The sequence below is a fragment of the Tenrec ecaudatus genome, chromosome 11, assembly GCF_050624435.1.
Source record: "Tenrec ecaudatus isolate mTenEca1 chromosome 11, mTenEca1.hap1, whole genome shotgun sequence".
Lineage (NCBI taxonomy): Eukaryota > Metazoa > Chordata > Mammalia > Afrosoricida > Tenrecidae > Tenrec > Tenrec ecaudatus.
The window spans coordinates 92826371-92854311 of NC_134540.1; the positions used below are offsets into that span (position 1 = coordinate 92826371).

General features: G+C 38.2%; 1 protein-coding gene across 1 annotated transcript in view; it reads right to left on the bottom strand.

Moving 5' to 3' along the window:
• The window catches only part of MYO16 (myosin XVI), a 599120-nt gene that overhangs the window by 216816 nt on the left and 354363 nt on the right, over positions 1–27941 (bottom strand). Inside the window, exons 21-22 of the mRNA XM_075562598.1 lie at positions 20420–20572; positions 7282–7482 (exon numbers count right to left, since the gene is read on the bottom strand). Coding sequence (XP_075418713.1) covers positions 7282–7482; positions 20420–20572 — 354 coding nt within the window. The remainder of the gene's footprint in view (positions 1–7281; positions 7483–20419; positions 20573–27941) is intronic.

The following is a 27941-nucleotide window of genomic DNA, read 5'->3' on the forward strand; positions in this document are numbered from 1 at the left end:
AAAATTCACTGTGACCAGAGAGGACCTTCTCAGGTGACAGCATGGGGTGCACTAAGAGCAAGTTGCTAGATGCTCACTCATATTGTGGGGAAAATATGTACTAAGAAATCTCCGCTCTTTCCAGAGTAATTCCTGGGTATTTTTTGGTTTTGTTGAGTATCCCACCGTATGTACATACACGTGTACATGCACAGATATATAATGTTTAACTTTTATTAAGTAAAGATACTATTACAATATATTTAAATGTTTAAACTCTATACAGTTGTATGCCTAATTATAATTAATTATAAAGCTAAGTGTAAGTGATATAAAACAAACAAAAAGCCAATTCTTTAGTCAAGGCTGAGCTACTCATACGTAAACAACTCATGTATTCAGGGAGAAGCACTTAATGGCAGAGTAACATACATTCAAGCATTTATCTAATTTATTTTCACTTTTAATACTACCACTTCAGTAGATAAAAAAAATCATCTCCATTTTCTCCACTATCCTTCCACTGGACCTTTCAAGTATTGTAGCAAGAGAAATCACACCCCTTTCTAGCAATCTAAAATCTGGCAAGACCACACACACAGGTGTTCTGAGTTGTTCAATCTATTATTGCTTATTACAGCCTCTGGCAGCTGTTAGTGTGCCTTGATTGTGGTTACTTCTGTCTCGTGTGTAGTCACCTTGTCACCTCCTCTTCTGTCTAAATATCCCTTTGTCTTTCTCCTAGAGATGACCTTGACTTTAGGATAATTTAGGATGACGATTTACTCATCTCAGAATCCTCAACTTAATTATGTATAACCAAGATCCTTTTGCCAAATAAGTAACATTCAGTCTCCAGGGATTAGGATACGGAAGTATCTTCTAGGAAAGCGGTTCTCAACCTGTGGGTTACGACCCCTTTGGGGGTCAAACAGGGGTTGCCTGATTCATAACAGTAGCAGAATTACAGTTATGGAGTAGCAACTAAAATAATTTTATGGTTGGGGAGGTCACCATGAGATGAGCAACTGGATTAAAGGGTCGCAGCATTAGGAGGTTGAGAACCACTGTTCTAGGAGGTTAATATTTAATCAGTTTAATGAAGGAAGTAGGCCAGCAACCAACCATCATCAGTGTGTTTGTATTTCATGAGAGAAATCACTACCTTGATTTTATAACCAATTCAAGCCAGTTATTCAATGTGATACATTAGAATCAAAGAGAATCATTTCATGTTAAAGTAAATGATTATGATTAAGAACTTTGAAGGACTTTGTTGTGGACAACAGATTAGGGTCAGGCATGCCCAGAAATATATAAATTTTTTATCATACGAGATTGCTTTATCTTCTTCTAAACTACTCCCTTTTCTCACATAAAAAATTTAGGAACTTTTTATCAAATACTATTTCCTACTCATGTTAGTTTAGAAGCACCTTAATGGAAATTCAATTATATTAAGAGATAGCATCATTTGTCAAATTGTAATTCTTCTGTCCTTCTTAATTCTAATTTTAATAGCCCATAAAAGCAGGCACAATTCTCGATTTAATGCTTATCTATCATTTAAATCAATGACAGAATTTGAAGTGCCACCCCTAAAACAGGTAATTGCATAAATGATTTTAAATTTGCTAAAACGATCAGGCTACATAAATAAATAAAATCTTCTTTAATTCAGATTCATGCTCATTAGTGAGACCCGGTTAATATTTCATGCACAGCCTGTTTCCATTTACTTTAAAATATTTCTGTAATGGAACTAGAAAACACAGTTTGTTCCTAAGAGTAATAAAAAATTCAAATGTGTTTAGAAGAGCCTCAGCTATAATTCAAGTAATGTTGCTTAAACATTTCTAAAAGGACCTCTGAGTCTGGGCTCCAACCAAGAATCCAATGTGCGTCCCAGCCTTACAGTCAGCACGAGGAGATGGGAGAGTCCCTGCGGGTGGAGGGTGGATGTCATTATAACCACTATTCTAATTATGTCATAAGCACGGGAATGGTCCTTCTGGTGAGATATGATGCATTTTTCTAAAAAGGAAGGTTAACTAGTCATGGAGGGGCCATGAGAGAGAGGCTCTAGCCCATAGCTTCTGACAAAGAAGCAACTAGCAACCCAAATCAACAAATTTAGAACTTCTCAGTGCTCGCTCATGCAATAATTTCACTGTGAAAGATCTCTCATATAATGCTCTTCCTATCATTTAAAATACACCCTGAATTTTGATTTTAAATGAACTATTTGATAGATCTCTTGATTTTAAAATGCACACTAATAATTTTGATGTTAATGAAATATATGGTACCAAGTGGTAGATATTTTTACAAAGTGTCTCACTTTTTGGTGATAAGTAAATACTCCCTTTTTTATTCATCAATAGAATTTTTTTTCTTATTAAGTTGAAAACATGTGCTTTGTTTAAAAAAGTGCAATAACTCAACATTTAAGTACTTGTACTTACATTTGATAAATCAAAAGCATATGGCTTGACATTTTGCCACAAATTACATGTAATCTGTACTGCAACATGTGAATGTGCCCTTAGGGAGTCCTTAGACGAAAATTCATTAGTGCATCTCAGTGAAATGAAAGGTTTTTGCTGTTGTTTTGTTTTTAACTACAAATGATTTCAATTATGGAATTCTTGCTTAAAACTAAGGTGCTTGTATGTGGGGAAGGAGTCAATGAAATTATACAATTGCATATATATTATGAGAGGGTTGCACAAAGTTCATGGGCAAATAGAATTGAATATTAATGGATTTATTTCTCAAGCTTACTTATTTACGCAATTTTTCATTGACTACCTCCCCCCATGCCACCTCCCTATCTTCACCCAGCATAACACCATTCTTGATGACCTAGACTCATAAAGGTCATCAGGACCCAAATACCTTCTAAGGGTCACATCCAAGTGAATGTCCTGTGATTCTCTAAATCAAACAACACACACTGCATTGATCCAATTCTGACTCATAACCATCTCATGTATATTCACAACCATCATTTTAATGGGAGCCAACCGCCTCATCTCTCCCCATGGTGTTCACAGGTTTGAATGGCTTACATCTTACAGGCAATAGTCCAATGTTTACCTCATAGGGCCACCACATTTGGAAAATATAGCTTTTTATGTGATCTAAACAATTGTTTCTCTTCCCCTGAAAATTTATAATTGTCAATATTATTTAAGGGAAATCATATCATATGTGTTCATTTTACTTTAACTAATTTGACTGAGATATTTAAGTGGAGGAATATGTTTTACTCATTTCTGATTAGCTAAAGCTAAGTGTTTACTGATGAAAGATAGGGCTTTCTACTCCCTTAAAGGATACTTTCTTCCTTATCCCATTGGGTTGCTATGAGATGGAATCACATGGATAGCAGACTGATACATATTATTAGTTGAAGTGAATTGAAATAGACAGAGTATATAACAGTAAGTACTGATTTTACTTTAGAGGATATGATATTACCAAGTGGATCAGCCATACCAAAAAAACAAACCACTGCATCGAGTTGATTCTGACTCAGAGTGACCCATTGGGCAGGATGGAACATCACCTGTGAGTTTCTGAGATTGTAACTTTTTACAGGAGTAGAAAGTCCATCTTTCTCCCAAGAGTACCAGAATGGGTTGGGGGTTGGTGGGGGGAAGAGTTGACTTAAAGTCAAATGTAAAAGATATTTACTATAAATGAGAATTGAATTGGGCATAACTGTGTCTTTACGTGTTGAAAGATGAATAGAAATCAATCTTTTAAAGAAAACAAGAAGAATGTTCCAATCTTGAAGGTGAAAAAGGTTTAATGGGAGAAGGTGTTTGTGTGTGAGTAGATCTGAATAAAAACTCTTATAAGAGGACGTGTACAGGTGGGTTTTGTCAGAAAATGTCATAAAATAAAGGTTTGCAATCATTTTGGAGAAGAGTGGGCTAGCCTGCTGATTGTGACAGGGTTACTACAGGCAGGAGGGAGTCCTGGAGGGCTGTGAAGAAAGAGGATGGTCAGATGGAATGACCGAAACTATGTCCCATAGTCACCCATTAGGTCTGGAACTGAACTCCCCGCTAACATTAAATAAACAATGACTTAAGACTAAAAGGGCATCATTTATTTACCCATCGACAAAGTTTAGTGGCTTAAGAAAGAAACAGGGATGGAAATAGCTTAATAAACTTTAATGACTACATCTTACCTATCATTGGTTGATATAATAGTGAAATTAGGATGAATCAAAATAAAAATCTCATTCTGACTTTTAAATCATGATGTATGGCATATAAACACAATCAAACTATGTAAAATGAATAATTATTTAATAAATATAGGGAATTGTCTCATCAACTTAATTTGATGTATGCTCATATGACCACATAACACGTTGAGTACAATGTCCTCGACACACTTCCTGGCCTTCAATTTTTCTGATCTATAAGCTCAAATTCTTACAACAATCTGGTGCTCCTGCATTAACAGAATTTCAGCTGTTTGGAGGGAAATCTGACTAATATAGCTGGTGCAGCATAAATAAACCCCACCTGGGTTTACAGCGTGGCCACCAACTAACCTCCAGCACAAGCTTTCGGGGTTCATAAATACGCTTTCTCAATTAGAAATGTCATGCTTATGATCAGTGTCCTCTTTGCATTTGCAGAATAAAGAAGCTGTCTATAAAAATCTGAAAAGATGGACTCAAATGCTTATTCTCCTTCCACTATTTCACATGGATTATCTGAGCACAGACAAGCAACGCCTTAACACAGGGAATCCAGGGCGGATGATCCCTTCAGGACCAGGGGTGTGAGTGGCGATACTAGGAGGGTAGAGGGAGATTGGGTTGGAAAGAGGGAACCGATTACAAGGATCTACATGTGACTTCCTCCCGGGGGCGGGGAGGGCGGACAACAGAAAAGGGGGTGAAGGGAGACATCTGACATGGCAAGATATGACAAAATAATAATTTATAAATTATCAAGAGCTCATGAGGGAGGGGTTACTGGGGAGGGAGGGGAAAAAAAGAGGACCTGATGCAAAGGGCTTAAGTGGAGAGCAAATGCTTTGAAAATGATGAAGGGATTGAATGTATAGATGTGCTTTATTTACACAATTGATGTATGTATAGCTTGTGATAAGAGTTGTATCAGCCCCCAATACAAAGTTTAAAAAACAAAAAAATAATAATTAAAAAATAAAAGCCTTTGACTTTGTTTAGTATGTTTTATGTGTCTATTTAGATAATTAATTCTTTTTTGCATTAATTGCTATACTTCAGTGCTTATTTTCTTATCTTAAATCAACTCTGGGGAAGATTCCAATTAATCATGGTATATGATTATTTCAATGTGTTGTCTGATTCAGTTCCCAATATTTTCAAGAACTTTTCATATAGATCTACTATAAATATTGGTCTACAGTTTTCTTGAAGTATCATTATCTGACCTTGTTAACAGGTTATTACTGGTCTCATAGAATATGTTAGTAAGTGTATGCTCACAACCATTGTTATATTTTCACCCAATAACTTGAACTTAAGGGAAAAAAGTGCTTATTCATAAAAAAATAAAAAATAAAGAATTTAGGTCCGATCAATGGTGAAGAGAGAAAAACCTCCTGAATTTGAGGGAAATGGGCCTTAGTGTTGCAGCCTGCTAGCTGTAGCATCGTCAGTGAAGTAATGAAGTCCACTTATACTTCCTTAACTAGAAAACTGCAATTGAAATGCTTTAACACCAGGGCATGGTGCAAATATATGAGAAGGACGTTGTAAAGTGGAAAGTGCAATGGTGGAGCAGTGCGCACGAGGGGCGGCAAGATGCAAGGTCAGCAGTGGAAAAGCAGATGCTCTGGGGGGAAAAGACAAAGTTTTCTACTCCTGTAAAAAGTGAGTCTCGGAAATTAACAGGGGCTCTTCTATCCTGATCCCCCTGGGTGGCCATGAGTCAGCATTGACAGGATAGCAGTGAGTTGGATTTTTTGGTATATAAGCATCTAGGATTATTGATCAAATAGCACAAGGTCAATAAAATTTGGATCAAGCCAGGAAGGTGATTGCTGGGAAGGTTATATGATTTGGAAAGAAAGGAAATGAACATTCTAAGTGAGAAAAACCATCAGCAGAAAGCGGGAAGAAGAAATATGTAGTATTTTTTTCCAAGGAATTGAGCATAAAAAAGCATTATGTAATTTTACATGGTAAATCTACTCACTTCTCCTATAATCAGTAGTCCCAGCAGACAATACTCGTGCAGGTTCCTGGTGGTGGTGGTGGTGGAAGGTGCCATTGGGTTGGTTTCGATTCACAGCAATTCCAGGCAGAACAAATTAAAATCCTGCCCAGTCCTGTACCATCCTCCCAATTGTTCGTATGTTTGAGTTCACTGTTGCAGCATACAGTCGGTTACTAGACCAGTGCAACACCTTCCCATCAAATTGCCTTCTTAAATATATACATGTTCTTTGAATGTAGAGAGATTATTGTTGCTGTTTGTTGCCTTCCTGTCAATTCAGACTCATGGTAACTCCATATGTGGTTTCAAAGTTGTGATTTGGGGCGGAAGATCGCCAGGCCTTTCTTCAGAGTTGTTTTTGGGTGGGCGCCCACTGCCAACCTCTAGACTAGGAGAGCAGCAGTTGTTGGAGAATGGGGAAGAGGCCTTGGAGAAACTTTACTGAGGTTCTCATAATTTAAGTAAAAATAGTATTAAAACTATTCAGGGCAAATAGACTCAAAGGGCTAATAGCTGTTTGGAAATACTCATAGCAGAGACGTCGGGGTTGCATACAGAGCTCTTTGGCTCATCTTGCATCACCAGTCACATGTGGAAGAGGTTAACTGTTTATCAGGATAACCGGAGTAAGGCTAGAACTGCATCTGTGGGTTCCAGAGACTTGAATCTTTATGGAACTAGAGAGCCTCATCTTTCTCTGTCAGAATGGCTGGTGGTTTTGAAAAGCTGACTTTAGAGTTTACAGCCTAACAAAGTCACAAGAGCAAATCAAACTCACTGCCATCAAGTGGATTCTGATTCCTGGCGAACCTAGGACAGGTTAGAATTTTCCCTGTGAATTTCTGACGCTGTAATGTCTTATGGGACTAGGAAGCCATCTTGCTCCCGTTCAGCATCTGGTAGTTTCCATCTGAAGACCTTGTGGTTCACAGCCCAATGCTTAATCATCACTCCCCCAGGACTCCTCTAGTGGGATCAAAGTGATGACCTTTCAGTTAGGCTTAACGACTGTCCAGCCATTTGTTCATTGCTACATATAACAAATGAGTCAGCTCTCTCAACTTACCCTTCCTGCGTAGTGCATGATAGTGAATGCCGTGCCGTGATCTTTGAGGGCAACATTCCCATTCCCATCCTTAATGGGGGAATACACTGCGTTGGTGTTTGAGGACGCCAGGAGACTTTGGAGCTTCTTTGGGAGGTTTGTTTCCATGGACCACATTGTTTCACATTCTTCATCCAATAGAGAGAGAAAGCCAGATGGTTTCTGAAAATTAAAAAGAGAGAGTTGGTTTTTGGATCAGACAGTTCAGTATTTTGGGTATTGTTCTTGCATGCTCCTTTAAATGTTCATTAACAGCACGTGCTCTTTTATACTCATAAAATGCACTCGTCTTGATTTTAATAGGTGTTTCTTTTACTCACTGTTGTATCTTTACCACTTAGCATGGCTTAGGTTCAAAACAGATACCCATTGTATTTATTAAATAGAAAGTTGACTAAAGAAATGAAAGAATGTACAAGGTGTTATCCAGGACAATTTTTTTTCAAAGCTATATATTTAAATATATATATACTTATTTATTTACAAAACGACCCTATCACCTTCAAAGTACTCTCCATTACACTTAATACATTTGTCAAATCTGTGTTTCCATTCTTGGAAACATTTTTCAAACTCATATGTTTGGACAGCTGACAGCCCCTCCCTCATTTTTTTTTCTTCACCTCTTCTATGTTGTCACATTTCTGGCCTTTCATGTCTCTCTACATTCGAGGAAACAATAAGAAGTCTCTTGGAGTGAGGTCAGGTGAGTAAGGTGCGTGGGGCAAGAGAGGAATGCTGTTTTTTTGTCCAAAACTGGTGCACTGAAATAGCTGTTTGAGCAGGTGCATTGTCATGGTGGCAAAACCAATCTCCTATCTGCCACAAATCAGGTCTTTATTTTGGTGGAAAACTGTGATGCAATCTTTTCAGAACATCTAAACAGAAAGCTTGATTAGCAGCCTGACCTGGTGGAACAAACTCCAAATGCAGTGTGAGTCGACGTTTTCGTACATTCAGGAAGTTGATAAACATCCAGAACAAGGTTTGTCATTAACCAATATTTCACCTTTTTGTGAAATGAGAAAACCACTCTACACTTGAGTTTTCCCCCATAGCGCTGTCCTTGCAAGCTGTGTTCAACATCACAACAGAGTCTGTGACATTTTTCCTGAACAGGAAAACAAATTTTCCAGCCGCATGCTGTTCTCTTAAATTGGCCATCACAAAAAGAAGAGACTCAAGTGAAAATGATTTCATGAAAAAATTCACTGTGACCAGAGAACCTTTCCAGGTGACACCACTGGTTGCACTAACTCAGAGCAAGTTGCACAATGCTCAATGTTGCTTTAAAAGAAAAGTGCAAAACAAAGAAAAAAAAATAAAAATGCATACTATGATAGAGTCCAATAGAGCTTTTCTCCAGGTATTTTGGGCACCCCCTCATAAGTTATGGCCATCAAGAACTTTGGATTACTAAAATAGAACATTCTTATTTTAGTACGAAAAAATTCGAGAAAGTAGGAATTTGTTATTGACATAAAACCTATATTGATTACTTCATAATTGGAATATGAAGAAACAAGTAATTTAATAAAAAATTAAACCAATGTGAAGTACATAATTTTACAAAATGTCAAAATCTTACTCAAAAGAAATAAGTGATTCTAGGAGAGCACAGCATTTGGAGCTACAGAATATGAATTTTGAAATCATTTTTATTTCAAATTTGATATCTGATAGTTTCCCATGCTCAACAAGAGAACTACAGTCACATAATACATGTATTTAAATTTCAATCTCATTTGAAAAAAATGATCCTTAAGATTTTTTCTGAAAATGTTTTGGAAATGATGGCAACATATATACAAGCATGCTTGATACAAAAGAATTATGGATTGTTATAAAATCTGTAAGATGCCCTAATAAAATGATTAATAAAAAAGTACATTCCACCCTACAATATGTCGACTTTCCATAGATAGAATACTATTCTCTCCAAATAGTTTAGGCATCAGCAGGATTCCTTTTAACCTGGGACAGCTTTTCTTGCTTTTCTTCTAGCCATCTAGGAAATTTTTGTTATTGCTCTTGACAAATCAGCTCTACCCTATTAAAATAATGTTATTTAAATAAGGCAATTTGCCCTATTGTTTCACATTTTTCTGTCATCAATCTTCATTCGTCATAACAACTTTATGCAAATGAGTGACATAAAAAATAAATTATCGAAAAATGGAAAAACTTCTATAACTCCTGTAACCATTTCTATTTGTATTTTGATTATATCACACCACCACACGGATCCCATGATGGCATAATTCAGCCAAAAAGACCATTTCTTTGTACCTTCAATATTTTCATTGTTTTAAACAGGACACCATATACCCTGGCTTTAAACCTTTCAGAGTTTTGTGCTCATCTAAAAGCAATTTGAAAACGATACGCAGTTTTCAGTGAGCTCATTTAGAAATTAAAGGTTAAATATCACTGGTATTGTAAAAGAAAGACCACTAGATGCCATTCATTTAGAGATAAAACTGTGACAGCTATTTGAGAACTTAGTTGTTCAAGAAAGAAGAACCAAATAGTCTCTCTTGGAAGCACAGGGGGAAGGTGAATTGGTAAAGTGAAGGCTAACAGAAAACATAATGGAGAATGACCGAAAGATGCATGTTTATCTATCGACCTGAGCAAATTTACTAGAGCCAACAATACCAGGCGAGAGTTTTGTTATCAGTATTAAGTTTCAGAAGAAGAAAGTTATTGACCAAGTCAAGTACATGGAGTACTACAGCAATTCTCTCTAGAACATTGAAGGAGGTCATATGCGGGGAAAAGATTGGTGTCTACAATGGATGAAGGAGAAATCCTGAAAGAACATGGTCTACATAATAAGATACTGAAAGCTAGACTTTACTATTATTATTATTTGTGTTAGTGTGGGTTGACCAGACAAATTCATAGGTGCTCATATGTGTTTGAGAGAGAACTTTATATCAAAGAGTAATTGTATATTGGTTTGTTGTTGTTGTTTTGCTGTCTGGTTGTATACTGTTGCTTTGTTTTCCTCTGTCTTGTTTTCATGCCTGTTATTGTCTCCACAGGTCTGTCTAAATAAGACAGGCTGGATGAACTATCTGGAGGAAAAACAACGGGACCGACAGTTCCGGGGGGACTTGGGATAGAGGGAGGTGGGGGGGGGTGTAAGGAAGTGGTGTTAACAAACACAGGGACAAGGGAAAAACATGGGACCCAAAATCGTGGTGAGGGGGGAGTAGCAGGCCTGGTAGGGAATGATCAAGGGTAAAGTTACATAAAGAAGAGGTATAGCTGTAACCCCGGTGGGGATGGAGCATGGTAGTAGGACAGGAGGAAAGTCAAGGGAGATGGAGGAAAGAGCTAGGAGTCAAAGGGCATTTATAGAGGTCTAGACAAAGACATGTACATACAAATATATATATGAGGATAGGGAAATAGATCTATGTCTCTATATTTATAGGTTTAGTATTAAGGTGGCAGAAGGACCTTGGACCTCAACTCAAGCACTCCCTTAATGCATGAATACTTTCTTTTATTAAATTGGCACTCTACGATGCTCACCCTCTGCTGAAGCCAAAGCGGGTGAACAAGTAAATGTGGTGAAGAAAGCTGATGGTGCCCACCTATCAAAAGAGAGAGTGTCTGGGGTCTTAAAGACTTGAAGATAAACAAGCGGCCATCTAGCTCAGAAGCAACAAAGCCCACATGGAAGAACACACCAGCCGGTGTGATCACGTGGTCCCGAAGGGATCAGTTATCAGGCATCAAAGAACAAAAAGTCATATCATTGGCTGCACACCTCCATGATACGATTGCCGAAGACAAACGGGTGCATAAGCAGTGGTGAAGAAAGCTGATGGTGCCTGGCTATCGAAAGAGATAGTGTCTGTAGTCTTAAAGGCTTGAAAGTGAACAAGCGGCCATCTAGCTTAGAAGCAATAAAGCCCACATGGTGAATGAAGGGGGAAGTGCAGAGTGGAGACCCAAAGCCCATTTGTCGGCCACTGGAGATCCCCTCACTGAGGGGTTTAGGAGAGGAGATGGGTTAGTCAGGGTGCGTGGTAGTACCGATGAACACAGCTTTCTCACAGATCCTGGATGCTTCCTCCCCACAACTACCATGCTCTGAATTCTATCTTGTAGGACTGGATAGGGCAGAGGTTGTACACTGGCACATATGAGAGCTGGAGGCACAGGGAATCCAGGGTGGATGATACCTTCAGGACCAGGGGTGTGAGGGGCGATACTGGGAGAGTAGAGGGTGAGTGGGTTGGAAAGGGGGAACTGATTACAAGGATCCACATGTGACCTCCTCCCTGGGAGACAGATGGCAGAGAAGGGGGTGAAGGGAGACTCTGGATAGGGAAAGATATGACAAAATAACAATCTATAAATTATCAAGGGCTCATGAGGGAAGGGGGAGAAGGGAGGGAGGGGAAAAAAGGAGGACCTGATGCAAAGGGCTTAAGTGGAGAGCAAATGCTTTGAAAATGATTAGGACAAAGAATGTACGGATGTGATTTATACAATTGATGTATGTATATGTATGGATTGTGATAAGAGTTGTATGAGCCCCTAATAAAATGTAAATAAATAAATAAAGTAAGAAAGAAAGAAAACATCCCAACCCAGTCCAGATCAAGTCCATAAGTCCTACATTAGCCCATATGTCTGACAGCAGTCTATATATTTCCCTTCAGACTCATGCAAAACATGCAATGGTGCTGAATGCAGGAAGAACACAGGACAGTGGGTAGAAATTCTTGTGGATCCAGTGGTGGTGGAAGCATCTCAGCGCTGGCAAGGGTCTCCACATTGCTCCTCCAGCTCCAGTGCTCTAGATCCATCAGCGTAGCTCCATGTGTCTTGCCAGCAGGAAGACTAAGCAGAGAGTCTGGGTATGGTCTCCAGTGAACTATTTATGTCCAAATAAGGTAATCAAGCTACAACGTGATGGACAGGCTAACCTCCACCCCTTTCAGTCTTAATAGTCTCAAGTTGACACCAGATTTTGTAACTACCACACTATTATTATTTATTATTATTGTTATATTTATTTGGGGGAGAGAGCTAGTCTTGTGAATTATTTATTTCAACTTCTAATGACCTGTTGGCCAAAGATAAGTAAAATTTTGATATTATAATGTCAAAAGTATTTCTCTATTATATCACTATGAAAATCTTTTTTTTTTACTACGAAAATCTTGTCATGGGATTTTATATATGACAAATATCTCCACCCACAAACACACAGTCATATAAACCAGCACACAGAGAACTCCTTTTTAGAAGAACAAGTAATTATTTAAAGGCTGTCTGAAAATGTGCCCGTATTTCAAGGATAGTGAGAGACCTCTTCTTTATTGGAGGGGGGGGGGGAAATTTCATGTTGTTTTCTGTGGTATTGACATAAAAAAAATTTTTCACCTTGAAGTATGGGGGTGTAGTTTAGCCTGTCAATCAGGTCACAGCCTGATGGTGACTCCTCGTGGGCATGACCTTCTCATGGAAGGCCCTGGAAACCTTCCCCTCTCTCTCTCCCTTCACCTTCCTGTTGAGGGTCCAATCTGAGACCTGCACCAGTCCTGTGATGCTTCCACCTCCACTTGATTCACAAGACTTTTCACCCACTGGCCTGTGATCTTCCTGCATTTTGCATCATTGCTGTGGTCGTGTGAGTCTGAATAGGGATTTATGGATTGATATTGGCCTTATAGACTTTATCTGGTCTGGGAGGGAATGGGTCCCTTATATATAACTTCGTCTTGGCATAAAGCTCTCTCTCACACATATATGAGTGTCTCTGGTTTTGTTTCTTTAGTCAACCTGAACTAACACATTTCCTAAAGCAAATGTGTTTCAATAATGTAAAGACAATTTAGTGTATTGGAAGGGATCGATCGAAACAGAAGTAAACCACTTGATTCCAAAAACTAAGAAAGAGTTTCCAAGAATACACTGATTGGTTACTAACAAGATTTTAAAAATTGCAATTGTAATTCCTCTAAAACTGAAAAAAGTGTTCATTATGGTTACTAGATGTTTGAAACAAAGTCATGAAATAATTGTAATAACAAAACCTTATAAATGTTTGAAAGTTCAGAAGTATCTGAAGTAAACAGAACATGGTAAAATAAGTCATAAGAAAAGATTTGATGACATTTGACCTCTTCAAATGTGAAGTGTTAGAAGTAACTGAATTGCAATAACGAGCAGGAAAGGTTTTGTTTTCATTATAGCCATCAAAAGCATCAAGTACCTCAGGGTGCAAAAAAAAAAATGTACTACACACTTAGAGAACTTGCTGAGAATCTGGTTTAGTTGTTCTCAGGGTCATAAGGCAAATACATGATATCTCAAAATAAATGAAACGTAGCACATGCAGAAATTAAAGAGCCTTCCTCCAATCCTGAAGATGCATACATCTCTAAATAGTCCAGCTTCTTAGATGATTTGATCAACAAATTGAATAAATATGGTGAAATAACAACAGCCCTGACACACACCTTTCCTAATTTTAAGCTATGCAGTATCTCTTTGTTCTGTTCAAATGACTTCCTCTTGTCTGTGCATCCCACATGAGCACAATGAAGTGCTCTGACATTCCCCTTATTTTCAGTGTTCCCCATAGTTCATCATGATCCACACAACTGAATGTCCTTGCGTAGTAAAGACAGGTCAACATCTTCTGGGTATGGTCTGCTTTCCCTCAAGACACATCTGACATCCACAATGATATTCTTCATTCCACTTCTGAATCTGACTGGCATTTTTGGTGGCTCCCTGTGATGTGCCACTGCCAAATTCTACTTGCATGTGATATTAACAACAGTGTTAAAAAACCTCTGCATTCGGTTGGGTCACCTTTCTTTGGAATTGGTTAAAATAGCTCCTAACGTATGTTGTTCAGATAGGTGTCTTCTAAATTTCTTGGCATGAACTACAGAGGTCTTCAATGCTGTCTCAACTTGTCGAAGTATTTGAATCAGTAGCCAGCAATTCCCAAAGACTTGCTTACGTATAATGCCTTCAGTGCAGCTTGGACTACTTTATTCCATCCCATTGATTCTTGACCATATGCTATCCCTTGACATGGCTGAATGATCATATGCTATCACTTAAAGTAGTTGAATGATTTAAAGTAGTTGGCACAATGATTTTATATGTTCTTTTCATTTTCTTATGAAGCTTCCTGCAAGGGTTTTGCCCATAGAATACTTCAATTTTACAGATCAAGTTTGAAGTTTTATTCAGTTACTTCAGCTTGGAATATGCGGAACTTGTTTTTACCTTAAGGTTATCAATACCAGGCCAGAAGATATCTCATTATACTGTTTTACTTTGCCTTCTTGAGCTGTCCTTTGAAACTTTCCGCTCAGCTTTTTGACTTCTTAAATTATTTCATTTGCACTAGGTACTCTACCATCAACAGCAAGTTTTAAAACCTCGTCTGACATCCACTTTAGTAATTTCTTTCTTTCCTGTCTTAAAAAATCATTTTATTGGGGGCTCGTACAACTCATCATAATCCATAAATACATCCATTGTGTCAAGCACATTTGTACATATGTTGCCATCATCATTCTCAAAACATTTGCTTTCTACTTGAGCCCTTGTTATCAGCTCCTCATTTACCCCTCCCTCCATGCTCCCCCTGTTCCTCTGAACCCTTGATTATTTATGAATTATTATTATTTGGTCATATCTTATACCATCTGACATCTCCTTTCACCCACTTCTCTGTTGTCCATCCCCCAGGGAGGAGGTTATATGTAGATCTTTTAATCTGTTCCCCCTTTCTCGCTCACCTTCCCTCCATCCTCCCAGTATTGCCACTCTCACCATTTGTCCTGAAGGGTTCATCTGTCCTGGATTCCCTGTGTTTCCAATTCTGTGCCAGTGTACATCATGTGGTCCAGTTGGATTTGTAAGGTAGAATTGGGGTCATGATAGTGGAGGGAAGGAAGCATTCAAGAACTAGAGAAAATTGTCTATTTAATCATTGCTACACTGCTCCCTGACTAGCTCCTCTCCGCCCCACAGCCCTTCTACAAGGGAATGTCCAATTTCCCACATATGGGCCCTGGGTCCCAATTCTGCACTCCCCCTATTCACAATGCTATGATTTTTTTATGTCTTTGATACCTGATCCCTTCGACACCTTGTGATCTCACAGGCTAGTGTGCTTCTTTCATGTGGTCTTTGTTGCTTCTCACTTAGATGGCCCCTTGTTTATATTCCAGCCTATAGGACCCCAGATTCTATATCTTTTGACAGTCGGCACCATCAACTTTCTTCATCGCATTTGCTTATGCACCTGTTTTGTCCTCAGAGATTGAGTCAGGACAGGCTGGTGTGCTTCTTACATGTGGGTTTTGTTGTTTCTCAGCTAGATGGCTGCTTGTTTATCTTCAGACCTTTAAGACTTGGACCCCAGATACTATATTTTTTGGTAGCCAGGAACCATCAGCTTTCTTCACCACATTTACTTGTGCAAACATTGTCTTCAGTGATCATGCCAGGAAGGTAAACATTTCAGGCTGCCGAATTGTTAGAACAAAGTGTTTTTGTGTTGAGGGTGTACTTGAGCAGGGGCCCACTGTCCATCTGTTTTCTTATTACTAAACTTGTAAATATATTTAGATAGATCTATTTCCCCTTGTCTTATATAAATATATTTACATCTGTATATAACTCTATTTAAATCTCTGTAACTACCCTTTGCCTCCTAGTTCTTTCCTCTATTTCTTTGTACTTTCCTCTTGTCCCATTATCAGATTCAGCCATCATTTAGGTTTTAGGAATTCCTCTCGGTTACATAGCCCTTGATCCAGCCCTGCCAGACCTCGTACACCTTCCTTGCCACTGATTTTGGATCACTTGTTGTTCCCTTGTCCCTGGGTTTGTTAAGATCCACTTCCTTTCCCCTGCTTCCCCTTCTCCTATGTCTCCCTGGAGCTGTCATACTGCTGTTCTCTCCTCTGGCTTGTTTATCCAGCCTGTCCCTTCCAGGTAGACATATGTACAATCACAAGATTGAATACAATGAAGCAACAAAAGAAAGTAAAACAATAGTTACAACAACAACACATGAAAAACTGCATAAATAGTTCAGGGACTATTTGTTGTACTTCACGAGTGCTTTCCAGTCAAGTCTGACATGGTGCCATGCATTGGCACCATATCTATCCCTGGGGACTTCATTGCTCTGCTCCTCCCGCTGCTCTGCTGCATGCCCCCAGAGGCTGACTTCAGCGTAGTGAACTCAGGCCAGGTCTTTCCTGTCTTTTTAATCACCTTTTGATTTTCCTCACATATCATGTTCTAGGGATAATCTCTAAAATCAGGTGGAGTATGCTCAAGGTTGTATTTTAGCTCTCTTGGCCTTTTAAAATGTTTTCTTCATCTTCAAGCTGACCTTGTATATGAGGAAGTGATATTCTATCCCATGGTTGGGCCAACGCCTTGTTTTAGGCAATGATATTGAGCATTGTCCTTGTTCTTCTCCCCCTCCCCCCAAACATGTATACCATTTAATTCCTCTGTAGTGTATCTAGTGAGGTCCACATGCTTGTTGTTATTTATTATTGAAAAAAGGTATTTGTAACGAAGTTGTTGGTCTTGTAAACTTCTATCATTCAATGTCCAGTTTTGCTTCCATCATCAAGACAATATTTTCAATATACTAATCTTTCTTCTGTGTATCATTCACATTCAAATAATCACATCACAGATAATCAATGAATCTTGAGTGCATGTATGATCAATTTCAAGCTGAAGACCCTGCCATGGAGTTGATGCTGACTCAGCAATCTTAGAGGATGGGGAAGAACTGTCTCTGTGGGTTTCTGAGACTGCAACAGGCTGGTGGTTTTGAACAGTTGACCTTGAAGTTAGCAGCCAAATGTGTCACCACTAAACCACCAGAGCTCCTTAAAGAACCTGATAGATTTCTTCAAGTTCTTCATCACTGGTTTTAATGGTCGGTGCATAAAGTTGAATAATAGTTATGCTAACTGGCCTTCCTGGTAGGCATATAGAATCATCCTCTCCCAGAAAGCATTGCACTTCAAGATAGATCTTGAAATGTTCTTTTTGCAATGAAGGTGACACTATTCCTCTTGCATTTTTCATTCCCAGGAAATCTACCATATAAATGCCTCATCAAAAACAGCCAATAATCATCTATTTCAGGTCCCCAATGCCTAAGGCAAGGGTGCTCAATACATCGCTTACAATCTACTAGTCAATGGCAAATGTAGTGTGGGTAGATCACAAGGCATTTAAAAAATAGACGGAAGTCTATCATCAATCCAGTCACTTAACTGATACACAGCGCAACGAATCAGATGCAATCTTAGGTGCCAAACACATGCGCAAACAACTGCACTAAGTGCAGCAAAACTGACAAGCTAAGTCATCGCCAATTTTTAGGCCTTGTTTTTTTTTTTTCTCTTAAACATAAGCAAGGGTATTAAAATGAGTGGGGGAAGCTGGACCAAGTGAGAAGGCAAAACCGTCTCAATTCCATATGGAATGGGAGATTTTGACACTACAAGTCGACATTCAGCTGAAGTTCAGAGCACATGAACAGTACTTTCCTGCAGAGGGTAAGTACCCAAACATGAGAAAATGTGCTACCTTCCTGACTGCATTATTTGGCTCTACTTATTTATGTGAGTCAGCCTTTTCTGACATAAAGATCATTAAGTCCAAGTTCTGTTCCACCATGACTGATGATCATTTGGAAGTGTGTTTGAGGCTGGCTATCTGCAGCTACTGTACAGACTGTGCATCCCTGGCTCATTCCATTCAGTGCAAGTCATCAAAGTGAACTCAGGTAATGATAAAATGTACCTAGTTAATTGTGTTGTATTGTGCAATATGGACTCATGCACTTATGCAAGGTACATAGACATACATTGTACATACAAAGAATTCTCAATGCATTTATGAATAAATGTAATAAATAAATAAAAATAAATTTTGTTTTGCATTTTTGTAATTGGTAGATCATTTTGACTTGGCCATTTTATAAGTAGCTCACATGCTGAAAAGTCTGAGCACCCCTGGTCTAAGGTACATAGACCTACAACTTGGTGAATAAAAATGCAAAATTTATCTGATATGTATGTCTTTGGATCTATTTTATTGTTGCCAAAGAGAAATGTCAGGGAGAAATGGTTTCTCCTATTTTCAAAGAAAACTGACAGGAATACTGATCCCACCACTGCTCTCAAGCCTTTCTCAGGTCACTTGGCTCGCTGTTACTGAGTCCATGTGACCCCACAGAACTGGGCAGAACTGCCCCTGTGAGGTTCCCAGACTGTGCAAAGTAGAAGCCCTGTCTTTCCCCCAGGCATTAGCTGGTGGTTTCTGTAGGCTTTAGAGCAGTGGTTCTCAACCTGGGGTCATGACCCCTTTAGGGGTCAAACAACCCTTTCACAGGGGCCGAGTAGGACCATCAGAAAACACATATTTCCAATGGTCTTAGGAACCGAGACACCACTCCTCTATCTGTCTCCACGTGGGTCTGCCCACATACGCCCACATACACGTCCCCCTGCGCAAAGACTGTTACTCAGGCTACACCATGCTTCAAGACAAAATTTAATTGATTTGTCATTAGAAATAAATATTTCACTATCTATAATTACATATTATTTTGTGATTAATCACTATGCTTTCATTATGTTCAATGTGTAAGAATGAAAATGCATTCTATCAGATATTTACATGATGATTCAAAACAGTAACAAAATTACAGTGATGAAGTAGCGACAAAAATAATTTTATGGTTGGGCGGTCACCACAACATGAGGAACTGTATTAAAGGGTCATGGCATTAGGAAGGTTGAGAACCACAGCTTTACAGTAACATGGTGATGTAATGATTCTACACTAGGCTGCTAATTGCAAGGTTCAAAAAACCACTAGCCTCTGCTGGGGAGAAAGATGGGATGTTTTAATCCTGTAAAGACTTACAGTCTCAAAACCTCACAGGGGCAGTTCTAACCGATACTATAGACTCTCTATAAGTAGGCATCAATTCAATGGCATTGAGAGTTTAGTGAGAGAGATTTTTAATTTACATTTAAATAAACGTATACATGGTTCTCAATTTGACCACATTCTTTTACCTCTAAATAGGCAAATCATGCACTATTTATGAAAAATATTGACATGCTGGCAACAAGAAAAAAAGTGTCTGACAATATCAGAAAAAAAGTATGAAAAGAAGTGATCTGAAAGTCTACATTGACAGATAAGTAGGGTAGAAAGTAAAATAGGTTCTCCTGATAGCTGAAGGCCATCCATTTTCATCACTGTTCAATGCGTTTTCACATATTACAGACAAATCCATATTATGTCCTCTTTTATTAGTAGACAGCATAGCTCATAATGGTTATTTACGTGATAACAATATGAAGTCAAAGACTTTCATTTCAGGTAAAATCATCTAAACGAAGCCAAACCAAAACACTGCTACTGAATCAATCATAACTCGTAAGACAAAAACTACCCTTCCGGCTATCTGAGGCTATCAGTCTTTCCAGATCAGAGAGCCTCCAATCTGTCCTTCTGAACGCCTGCTGCCTTCAAGCTGCTGTCCTTGTGGTAACAGCTCAACCTGTGAGTCACTACTACATCTACCAGGACTCTTCATTTTGATGAAAGACTATATTTGTGTATATATCATTTTTGTCTAATTCATCTGTATTTAAGTTTTAAAATTTAATAACTAAATATTCCTATTATTATTCCTATTAATGGATTTTAAGATTCTTCAGTATTAGATATTATTTTATGAAATTTTAATTTTGTCCATTGAACATTTATAACCATGCCAAACAGTGTTTTAAAGACAGAACCACATCTATTTTTAAAACAAAATGATCCAATATTTATTGTGCTTTCAATGAATTAATGTTCCTTCAAATACCTCTTCAAAAAAACAATAACATGATATTTTCATTACAAAAATATTGCAGAGTCTCATAAATAAAGATATCTCAGAATATATATCAAAATAAAGCTGCTTGAAAGAATATTCTTTTTCTTCAGTACATTTAAATGCATACATTTTGTAAAGAATCCAATTATATCGTATGAATACCTGGAAAAAAAAATCCAAAACTCCAGTCTGGTTACCAGGAGAATATGCCGTTTCCATGGCAACTCCCTCTTGTACACATTCTGTTTGTTCTTGTAGAAATAGCACTTCATTGATATAGTGGTGTATCTTCTCATTGGTCATGTTGACACACAGCTATTATGGGGAAGATAGAAAGAAATGACAAGATAAACCAGTAGTAAAGATCTTCTCATTCTATGACACAGCTTCAGACTGGTGAAACAGTGACTTGGCAATATTCAAAATTTAATAGCCTATAGAGGGGAACTGCTTTTATATTGGCTTCTAACTTATAGTAAAGCACTTCACCACACATTGTTTGCTTTTTGACTACTCATTTTAAAGGGAGTATATGAAATAACAAAAAGTAAAATTGCAGCATTACCTTTACAACATTGTATTCTAGGCTATATGAACATTTAAATATACGTCTAATCTAATGGGACATTATATCTTGGCTATAGTCAGCAAATGGAAGATCAAAGTTAGGCTCACCATGGGATTCCACAGGAAAGAAAAGAAAAGCATTGTTGTTTTTCTCATTTATGAATGCATACTATTGATGGGAAGATTAAAGATGGAGTTTCTTATGGGAAGAATAATAGGTGCAAGCATTTTGCTGTAGTAATTCTTTTATCACCTGATTTTCTAATTTCCTCGATTTTTCCCTTCTAACAAGTCATTTCCATAAGGAAAAAAAGCACATTATTTCTTAATGTTAAAACCTGAATTTCTTGGAGACCCAAGATCCTAGTGTCAGCCACTGGAGATCCCCTCATAGAGGGGTTTAGGAGAGGAGATAGGTCAGTCAGGGTGTGATATAGTACCGATGAAGGACACAGCTTTCCCCCACATCCTGGATGCTTCCTCCCCACAACTACCATGATCCGAATTCTACCTTGCAGGGCTGGATAAGGCAGAGGCTGTACACTGGTACATATGGAGGCTGGAGGCACAGGGAATCCAGGGTGGATGATACCTTCAGGACCAAGGGTGTGAGGGGCGATGCTGGGAGAGTGGAGGGTAAGTGGGCCGGAAAGGGGGAACTGATTACAAGGATCCACATGTGACCTCCTCCCTGGGAGATGGACGGCAGAGAAGGGGGAGAAGGGAGACTCCGGATAGGGAAAGATATGACAAAATAACAATGTATAAATTACCAAGGGCACCTGAGAGAGGGGGGAGCGGGGAGGGAGGGGAAAAAGAAAAGAGAACCTGATGCAAAGGGCTTAAGTGGAGAGCAAATGCTTTGAGAATGATTGGGGCAGGGAATGTGCAGATGTGCTTTATACAATTGATGTATGTATATGTATGGATTGTGATAAGAGTTGTATGAGCCCCTAATAAAATGTTTAAAAAACCCTGAATTTCTTCTTTTTAAAATCATTTTATTGGGGGATCATACACCTCTTATCACAATCCATACATCCTTCCATCATATCAAGCACATTTGTACATATGTCGCCATCATCATTCTCAAAACATTTGCTTTCTACTTGAACCTTTTGTGTCAGCTCCTCAGTTTTCCCCTCCCTCCCTGTTCCCCCATCCCTTATGAACCCTTGATAATTTATAGATTATTATTTTGTCATATCTGACAATACCTGATGCCTCCCTTCACTCACTTCTCTGCTGTCTGTCACCCAGGGAGGGGGGTATATGTAGAACCTTGTAATCTGTTCCCCCCTTCTCTCTCACCTTTCCTCCAACCTCCTGGCACCTTAAATAAAATAAAAACATTGATCTTAAAAAATTAAATATAAAATAAGCTAAATCTAACAAAAGTGAAATCTCTGTTGAGGTTACTCCTTTCTGTATCATCTCCTCTGTTTAATCTTAATGTCAAATCCCTCCAAAGCTGTCTCTTCTTACCTTCATCTCAAACTCCTTCCCTTTCATTGTTTTCTAAAACCATTGCAATGAAACTTGCCCTCACTCTTAAACCAAAATCTGTCCCATCAACGTCACTAGAGATTCGTACAATTCTAAACCGCACATTCTTCTTTGTCCCCCGACCTTTCGGTGAGATTTTGCAGAGTTGATTCCTCTGGCTCTTGTAGAACACATCCCTACTTGTCTTCAGGGAGCCCAGATTGTCTCCGCACTGCTCAGTTCTCACTGATAAGTCCTTCTTTTCTAACAATTCTACTTCAGCTCGAGACCTCTTCTCCACCTGTGCTTATTCCATCTCCTAATTTATATGCTATCTCTTTGCTGACGAAATCCAAAGAGATCTCTGCCTCGGTCTTCTTTATGAGCTACAGAAGTACACGTTTCTTATAAGACAATAGTCATAAGACACTATTTTCTTTACTCTGTCATCCAAAAAAAGTTTGTAAGTCCACCTTGGTTCTAGAGACGTCACACATATCTCTACTCCAGACCATGAGCTAGAACAGAATTTAGCTGATCATAGAGGATATCTCACACTGCTGTTTATAGAGCTAGAAAGAATGTGAATCTTAAGTTGTTAATTATATTAATATAAACACATTGTGGCTAATAACTAAAATTATCATATAATTTGCTCATACCAGACTAAGTTCTAAGTACCTTATACAAATTACCATATATACTCGTGTATAAGCCAAGTTTTTCGGTACATTTTTAATGCAGTTTTTATGGTAAAATTAGGTGCCTCAGTTGATATCCGGTTAGGCTTGTACTCAAGTATATACTGTACTTAATTCTCTCATCAAAGGATGAGGTGATCACTATTATTATATTCATATGCCAGATAAAAAAACTGAGGCATAAGCACAAAATGGAACTTGGCAGAGGTCACAGAGTTACTAAGTGGTAACAACAGAAATGTAAATCAGTCCAACATAGTCTACAGCATTTACCCTTAAAGATGATATTGTACCAGGTACAAACTAAAAATATATTTTAAATATTAAGAGTCCAGTAACTCAATAAAAATCCTTTTAAATGAAAAATGTATACTTTTATAGATGGCAATGATAACTAGATAGAACATTTTTAAAAGGAAATTAGCATCTTATTTGCAAATGAAATAATATTTTGATAATATTTGATGAGATATTTAATGAATTCTCATTAAGAAAATGACTAAAATTGTATAAAGACCTAAATATGAGGAAATAGAAGACTTCTCCCTTTGCCTTTTTCCATATGCCCAAATTATTTTACTAGGTTTCTGTCATCAAAGTACTTCTTATTCAGGTATAATCCAGCACATTCATCTTCTTACATTGATTCTAAAAATGAATGGGTGATACCAGTAGATTACTCTTTTCCCTGGTTTAACTGTTCTAATGAATATTGAACTAGAGTTAAAATATGGGGACAATCCTGTAACATAACCTTTAAAACTGCTAGTCAATGTAAATAAGATGCATAATATGGACACATCACCCAATGCCAGACTACCTAGCGGAAAAATGGAAAATGTAACCTCCCAATAAAATCCTTGTCAAAATGTGTCTATTCTCGATATCATTCCATCGAATCTTCTGGAGTTGGGTATGTGGCTATGAGTTAAACCTGGGGAAAACTAAAGTGAAGATTTCTACAAGTTATTTTATTATTCAAAAAAATGCATCTTGATGAATTATTGAATGCATCATTGACTTCAATGCCAATTAACCATCAATTTTACTTTCCAGTTCTATTCATCGGAATTATATCTCGGATCCCAGAAGGTCTCCAGGTATTCCTTAGTGTGGGTTAAAGGTGAGTACTCATAAATACTAATGATTAATTATTAAGTAAATACTTAATTAGTATGCAGACTCCTCTAATTAAAATACATGCTTTGTCCATTAAGGGCCCATGCTAACTTGTTTAATGATAAAATATTTGCACTCCTTGAAGACGCTGTTTAGTATTAGAAAAGTATTTGCTTATTCAGATGGCCTATCATTCATATTAATGACAAAGCTAATTTCTTAAGTGCATTTTCACCAATTGTTCTCCCTTTATTCTTATAACTCTTAGAAATATATTTGAAGCAAAAATAAAATAGAGCATGACATATACATCACAGCAGTAAAGTAGAAGGTTAATTAAAGCTGACTCCAATTGAAGGCAGAGCCCCAGGCATTAGACAGTGATTCTCAATCCTGTCTGCACGTTAAAATTAACTGGGGAGCTTGTATAAAGGCTGATGTCTGGCACTACCCCCAAACCAATTAAAGCAGTGTGGGGGTCAGACAATGATATATTTCAACTGCTATTCACATGATGCTAACATGTAGACATTGTTGAACACACTAAGGTAAGTAATGAAACAAAGGATGCACAATCCATTCACTGATTCACTCATCATTTCATGAATATTAATCTATCTACTTAGAATATCTCTCTAGAGCACAACTGATGCTAAGTCTCAAATAATCTAGCACTTCTCAATTATGTTTAGGAGAAGACGCCTTTTGGAAATATCAGTAGACCTTCTCTAAAAAACAGGCAAGCAGACAAACAAGCCTATTGGGGAAGCAGTGGCATCACTTAGGTTCATGAGATTCTCTCCTGCAGAAGATGTCAGGGTCTTTTTGGGGCCAATGTGGATTGGGAACTTCGAATTTACTTTTCTTTGTAGACTATCTCGAGGCTTTCCAGGTTGTTAGCGGTTCTCTCTCTGTGCTTTCTCCAACAATTCCATTGATCTTTGTTTTGATGTATTATCTTCAACATGGTGCAGGGGTGTGGTAAAAGGAGAGTAGATTGTGTTTGTTGTAATAATTGTGGAGAGCATTCTTCTTTGCCTACCTTGTTTAGGAAGATCATGCTTGTTTTATCCTAATGTCATCTATCTTAAGCTCATAATGAGAGAATACCATCTCTGACCCTATTCTGTTTTTCTTACAAAGAGAGGACAACGGTTGTTTGCAGTCAAATGCTGTAGAGTTCACTCCTGAGCAGCATCCTGGACCAGAGCCCTCTGCCAACAAGTATGTCCCGAGCACCTGCCGTGGCCTGTCCTCTATGCTTCTCACCGGAACACCAATCTTTATTTTCATTTATCCATGTTGTTTTGTTTTCCACCCATTTTCCTCCTGTCTATAACTCTTTCTCTGGGGATTTCCCCAGTGAGTCAGTGCCCCACTGCTCATTGATCTGTGCCATCCAATCAATTCCTAAGCTATAATCCTTACTGGAGCCAATCAGCAGGTTATTTTGCCTGTGCATTGGCTGGTGTGTTTGGAAGGCCCAACATGACTTAGCAGTTGAGTGCCTAGGGGCCATGCCATAAAGGGGTGATCAGATACCAGGGTTCATGCAATAAAGTGGCGATCAGATAGGCCCCATGCATTGACTAAGCACTTCGGAAGAAAGGCCTGGCAATCTATTTATGAAAGATCACAGTCATTAAAAACTTAGTAGGGTAGGACTGGTGGCTCACATGGTAGCAGTTTGTTTTGTTTTGTTTTAAGAAAACCATCATGTGTCCTCAAAAATACTCAAAAGGACTTGCAAATGTTCTTTTCACCAGTTTGCATTCCAATCAGCAATGAATAAGGGTTTTAATGCCCTTAATCCTTATCAACACATTATTATTATTTGAATATTAGTCATCCTAGCAGGTGTAAAGTGCCTGACTTTTGGTGCTAGCCACTTCCAACAAATATCCTCCAGCAGAAACCTGATCGAAAGTGGGGGAAAGCAATGCACAGTTGCAGCTTCTCAGTGGGTTACACTTTGAGAAGCCAGGAAGGCTGGATGACCTTCGAGACAATGACCCACAGATAATCTTTAGCCCTTTGCGCTCAAACCAAAACTGCCACCCTGAAGTGTTCCTTCAACCAATTAGCGGCAAAGCAAAAAGCGCATTGCCATCAAGTCGGTTCTGACCCCAAAGAACAGGTAGAGCTGGCCCTGTGAGTTTCTGAGACTGAAATTCTGAGGGAGTAGAAAGCCCTGTCTTTCTCCTGAGGAGCAGCTGATGGGTTTGAACAGCCAGTCGTGTCGCTAGCAGCCCCACCAACCAAACGATAATTCAGTATCATTAGTAAGGTTTGTCCATTTGAGCATTCAGCAGTTTTAAAGAAAGATCTATATGGATAACATTTATGACAGCAACCTAAAAGACTAGATGAGAATCTTAGGGGAATATACATTTATAACAAAGGTGGTAGAATAATTTTGGAATGGCAGTGAGAATGTTTACATAATTAGAATGTAATAAATGTATTGTAAATGTAGAAAAAGTATATAAATTTAAATGAAGTTCAGATTTCTACATTTTCTCTCTATATATATGGATATGTAAATATATATGTACATATATACACATATCAAAATACACATACAAACACATACACACATATCTTGCCCAAATTCTAAAGAACCTTATGGAGTATAGTGCTATTATTCTGGAAAATTAGGAGTTTCCAGAAGTCAGTATCAACTAAGTGGCTTTTAAAAAGTTAAGGATCTGCTAGTACAAGAAAACAAATAAATAAACAAACACCTCATTACCATAGAGTTAATGCTAATTTGTGACCTTCTAGGACAGTGTAGAACTGCCCTGTGAATTTCTGAGACTGCAACTCTTTATGGGATAAGAACGCCCAGTCTTTCTCCTGTGGGGTGGCCGGTGGTTCAAACTGACTTTGTGGTTAGCAGCCCAATGTGTCCTCCCATGCCCCCAGGGCCCCCTCCTTATGTGTCAGAGGCTGTAAGTACTTTATGTCAATAAGATGGGATGATCTGTAGGAAGAACACCTGGTAAGTCTTTAATTAGCGGTGTTTACAGTAATATCATTATCTGTCATCTTTGTATGGTATTTTGTTTTGTTTTTAAATATGGTGTCTTGACTAGTGATTTACCATTAAAAAACAGAGATTTTTCTTTTGAGTCTTAAATTGCCAAAAAGTACGATCATACTCCATAAAATGCTAGACCTGATCATATCTACATTTTTTCATCCTCTTTGAAGACCTCGCTCTATCTTGCTGAAATTACGGTTGACTTGAATTTTCCAGTAAGTGTCATCTTTCAAGAAACACTCTCCAACAGGACTAAGTTCTAAATTCTTCGACAACTTTCCCCAAATTCATGTAGATGAAGTCTGGCTTCAAGATAGAGTATATATCTTCTGTGACAGAAGCTTTTGCTTTGAACATATTAATTCTCTTTCAAAATTCTATACATTCTTACAGCAGATTGGCCATGTGTAATTGGTTACATTCTATAGCTTCACAGATAAACGGTTACAGATTTGCATGCCCCGCGTCAAGTGGGGCTTGGGGTGGGGTAGGTCATTGCATGTTAGACCATTTCCTTCTCTACTTCTCTATGAGCAATTTCGGGGTTGAGCTGGAGGACGCAGAGCTTGCAATTGATGCTTGGAAAAGAGAAACATCAACCCCAATTCAAGGAATGGTCTATAAACTCAACATTTTATTGTTTATTTAAAACAATATATTATGGTTACTTTAAAACCTACCCAAAGCTGAAGGGCCCATTGTAATGAACTTCTTATAGTGAACAGTCGATTTCAATTATCAACTCGCCAATTCTCCTTCATATCTAGCT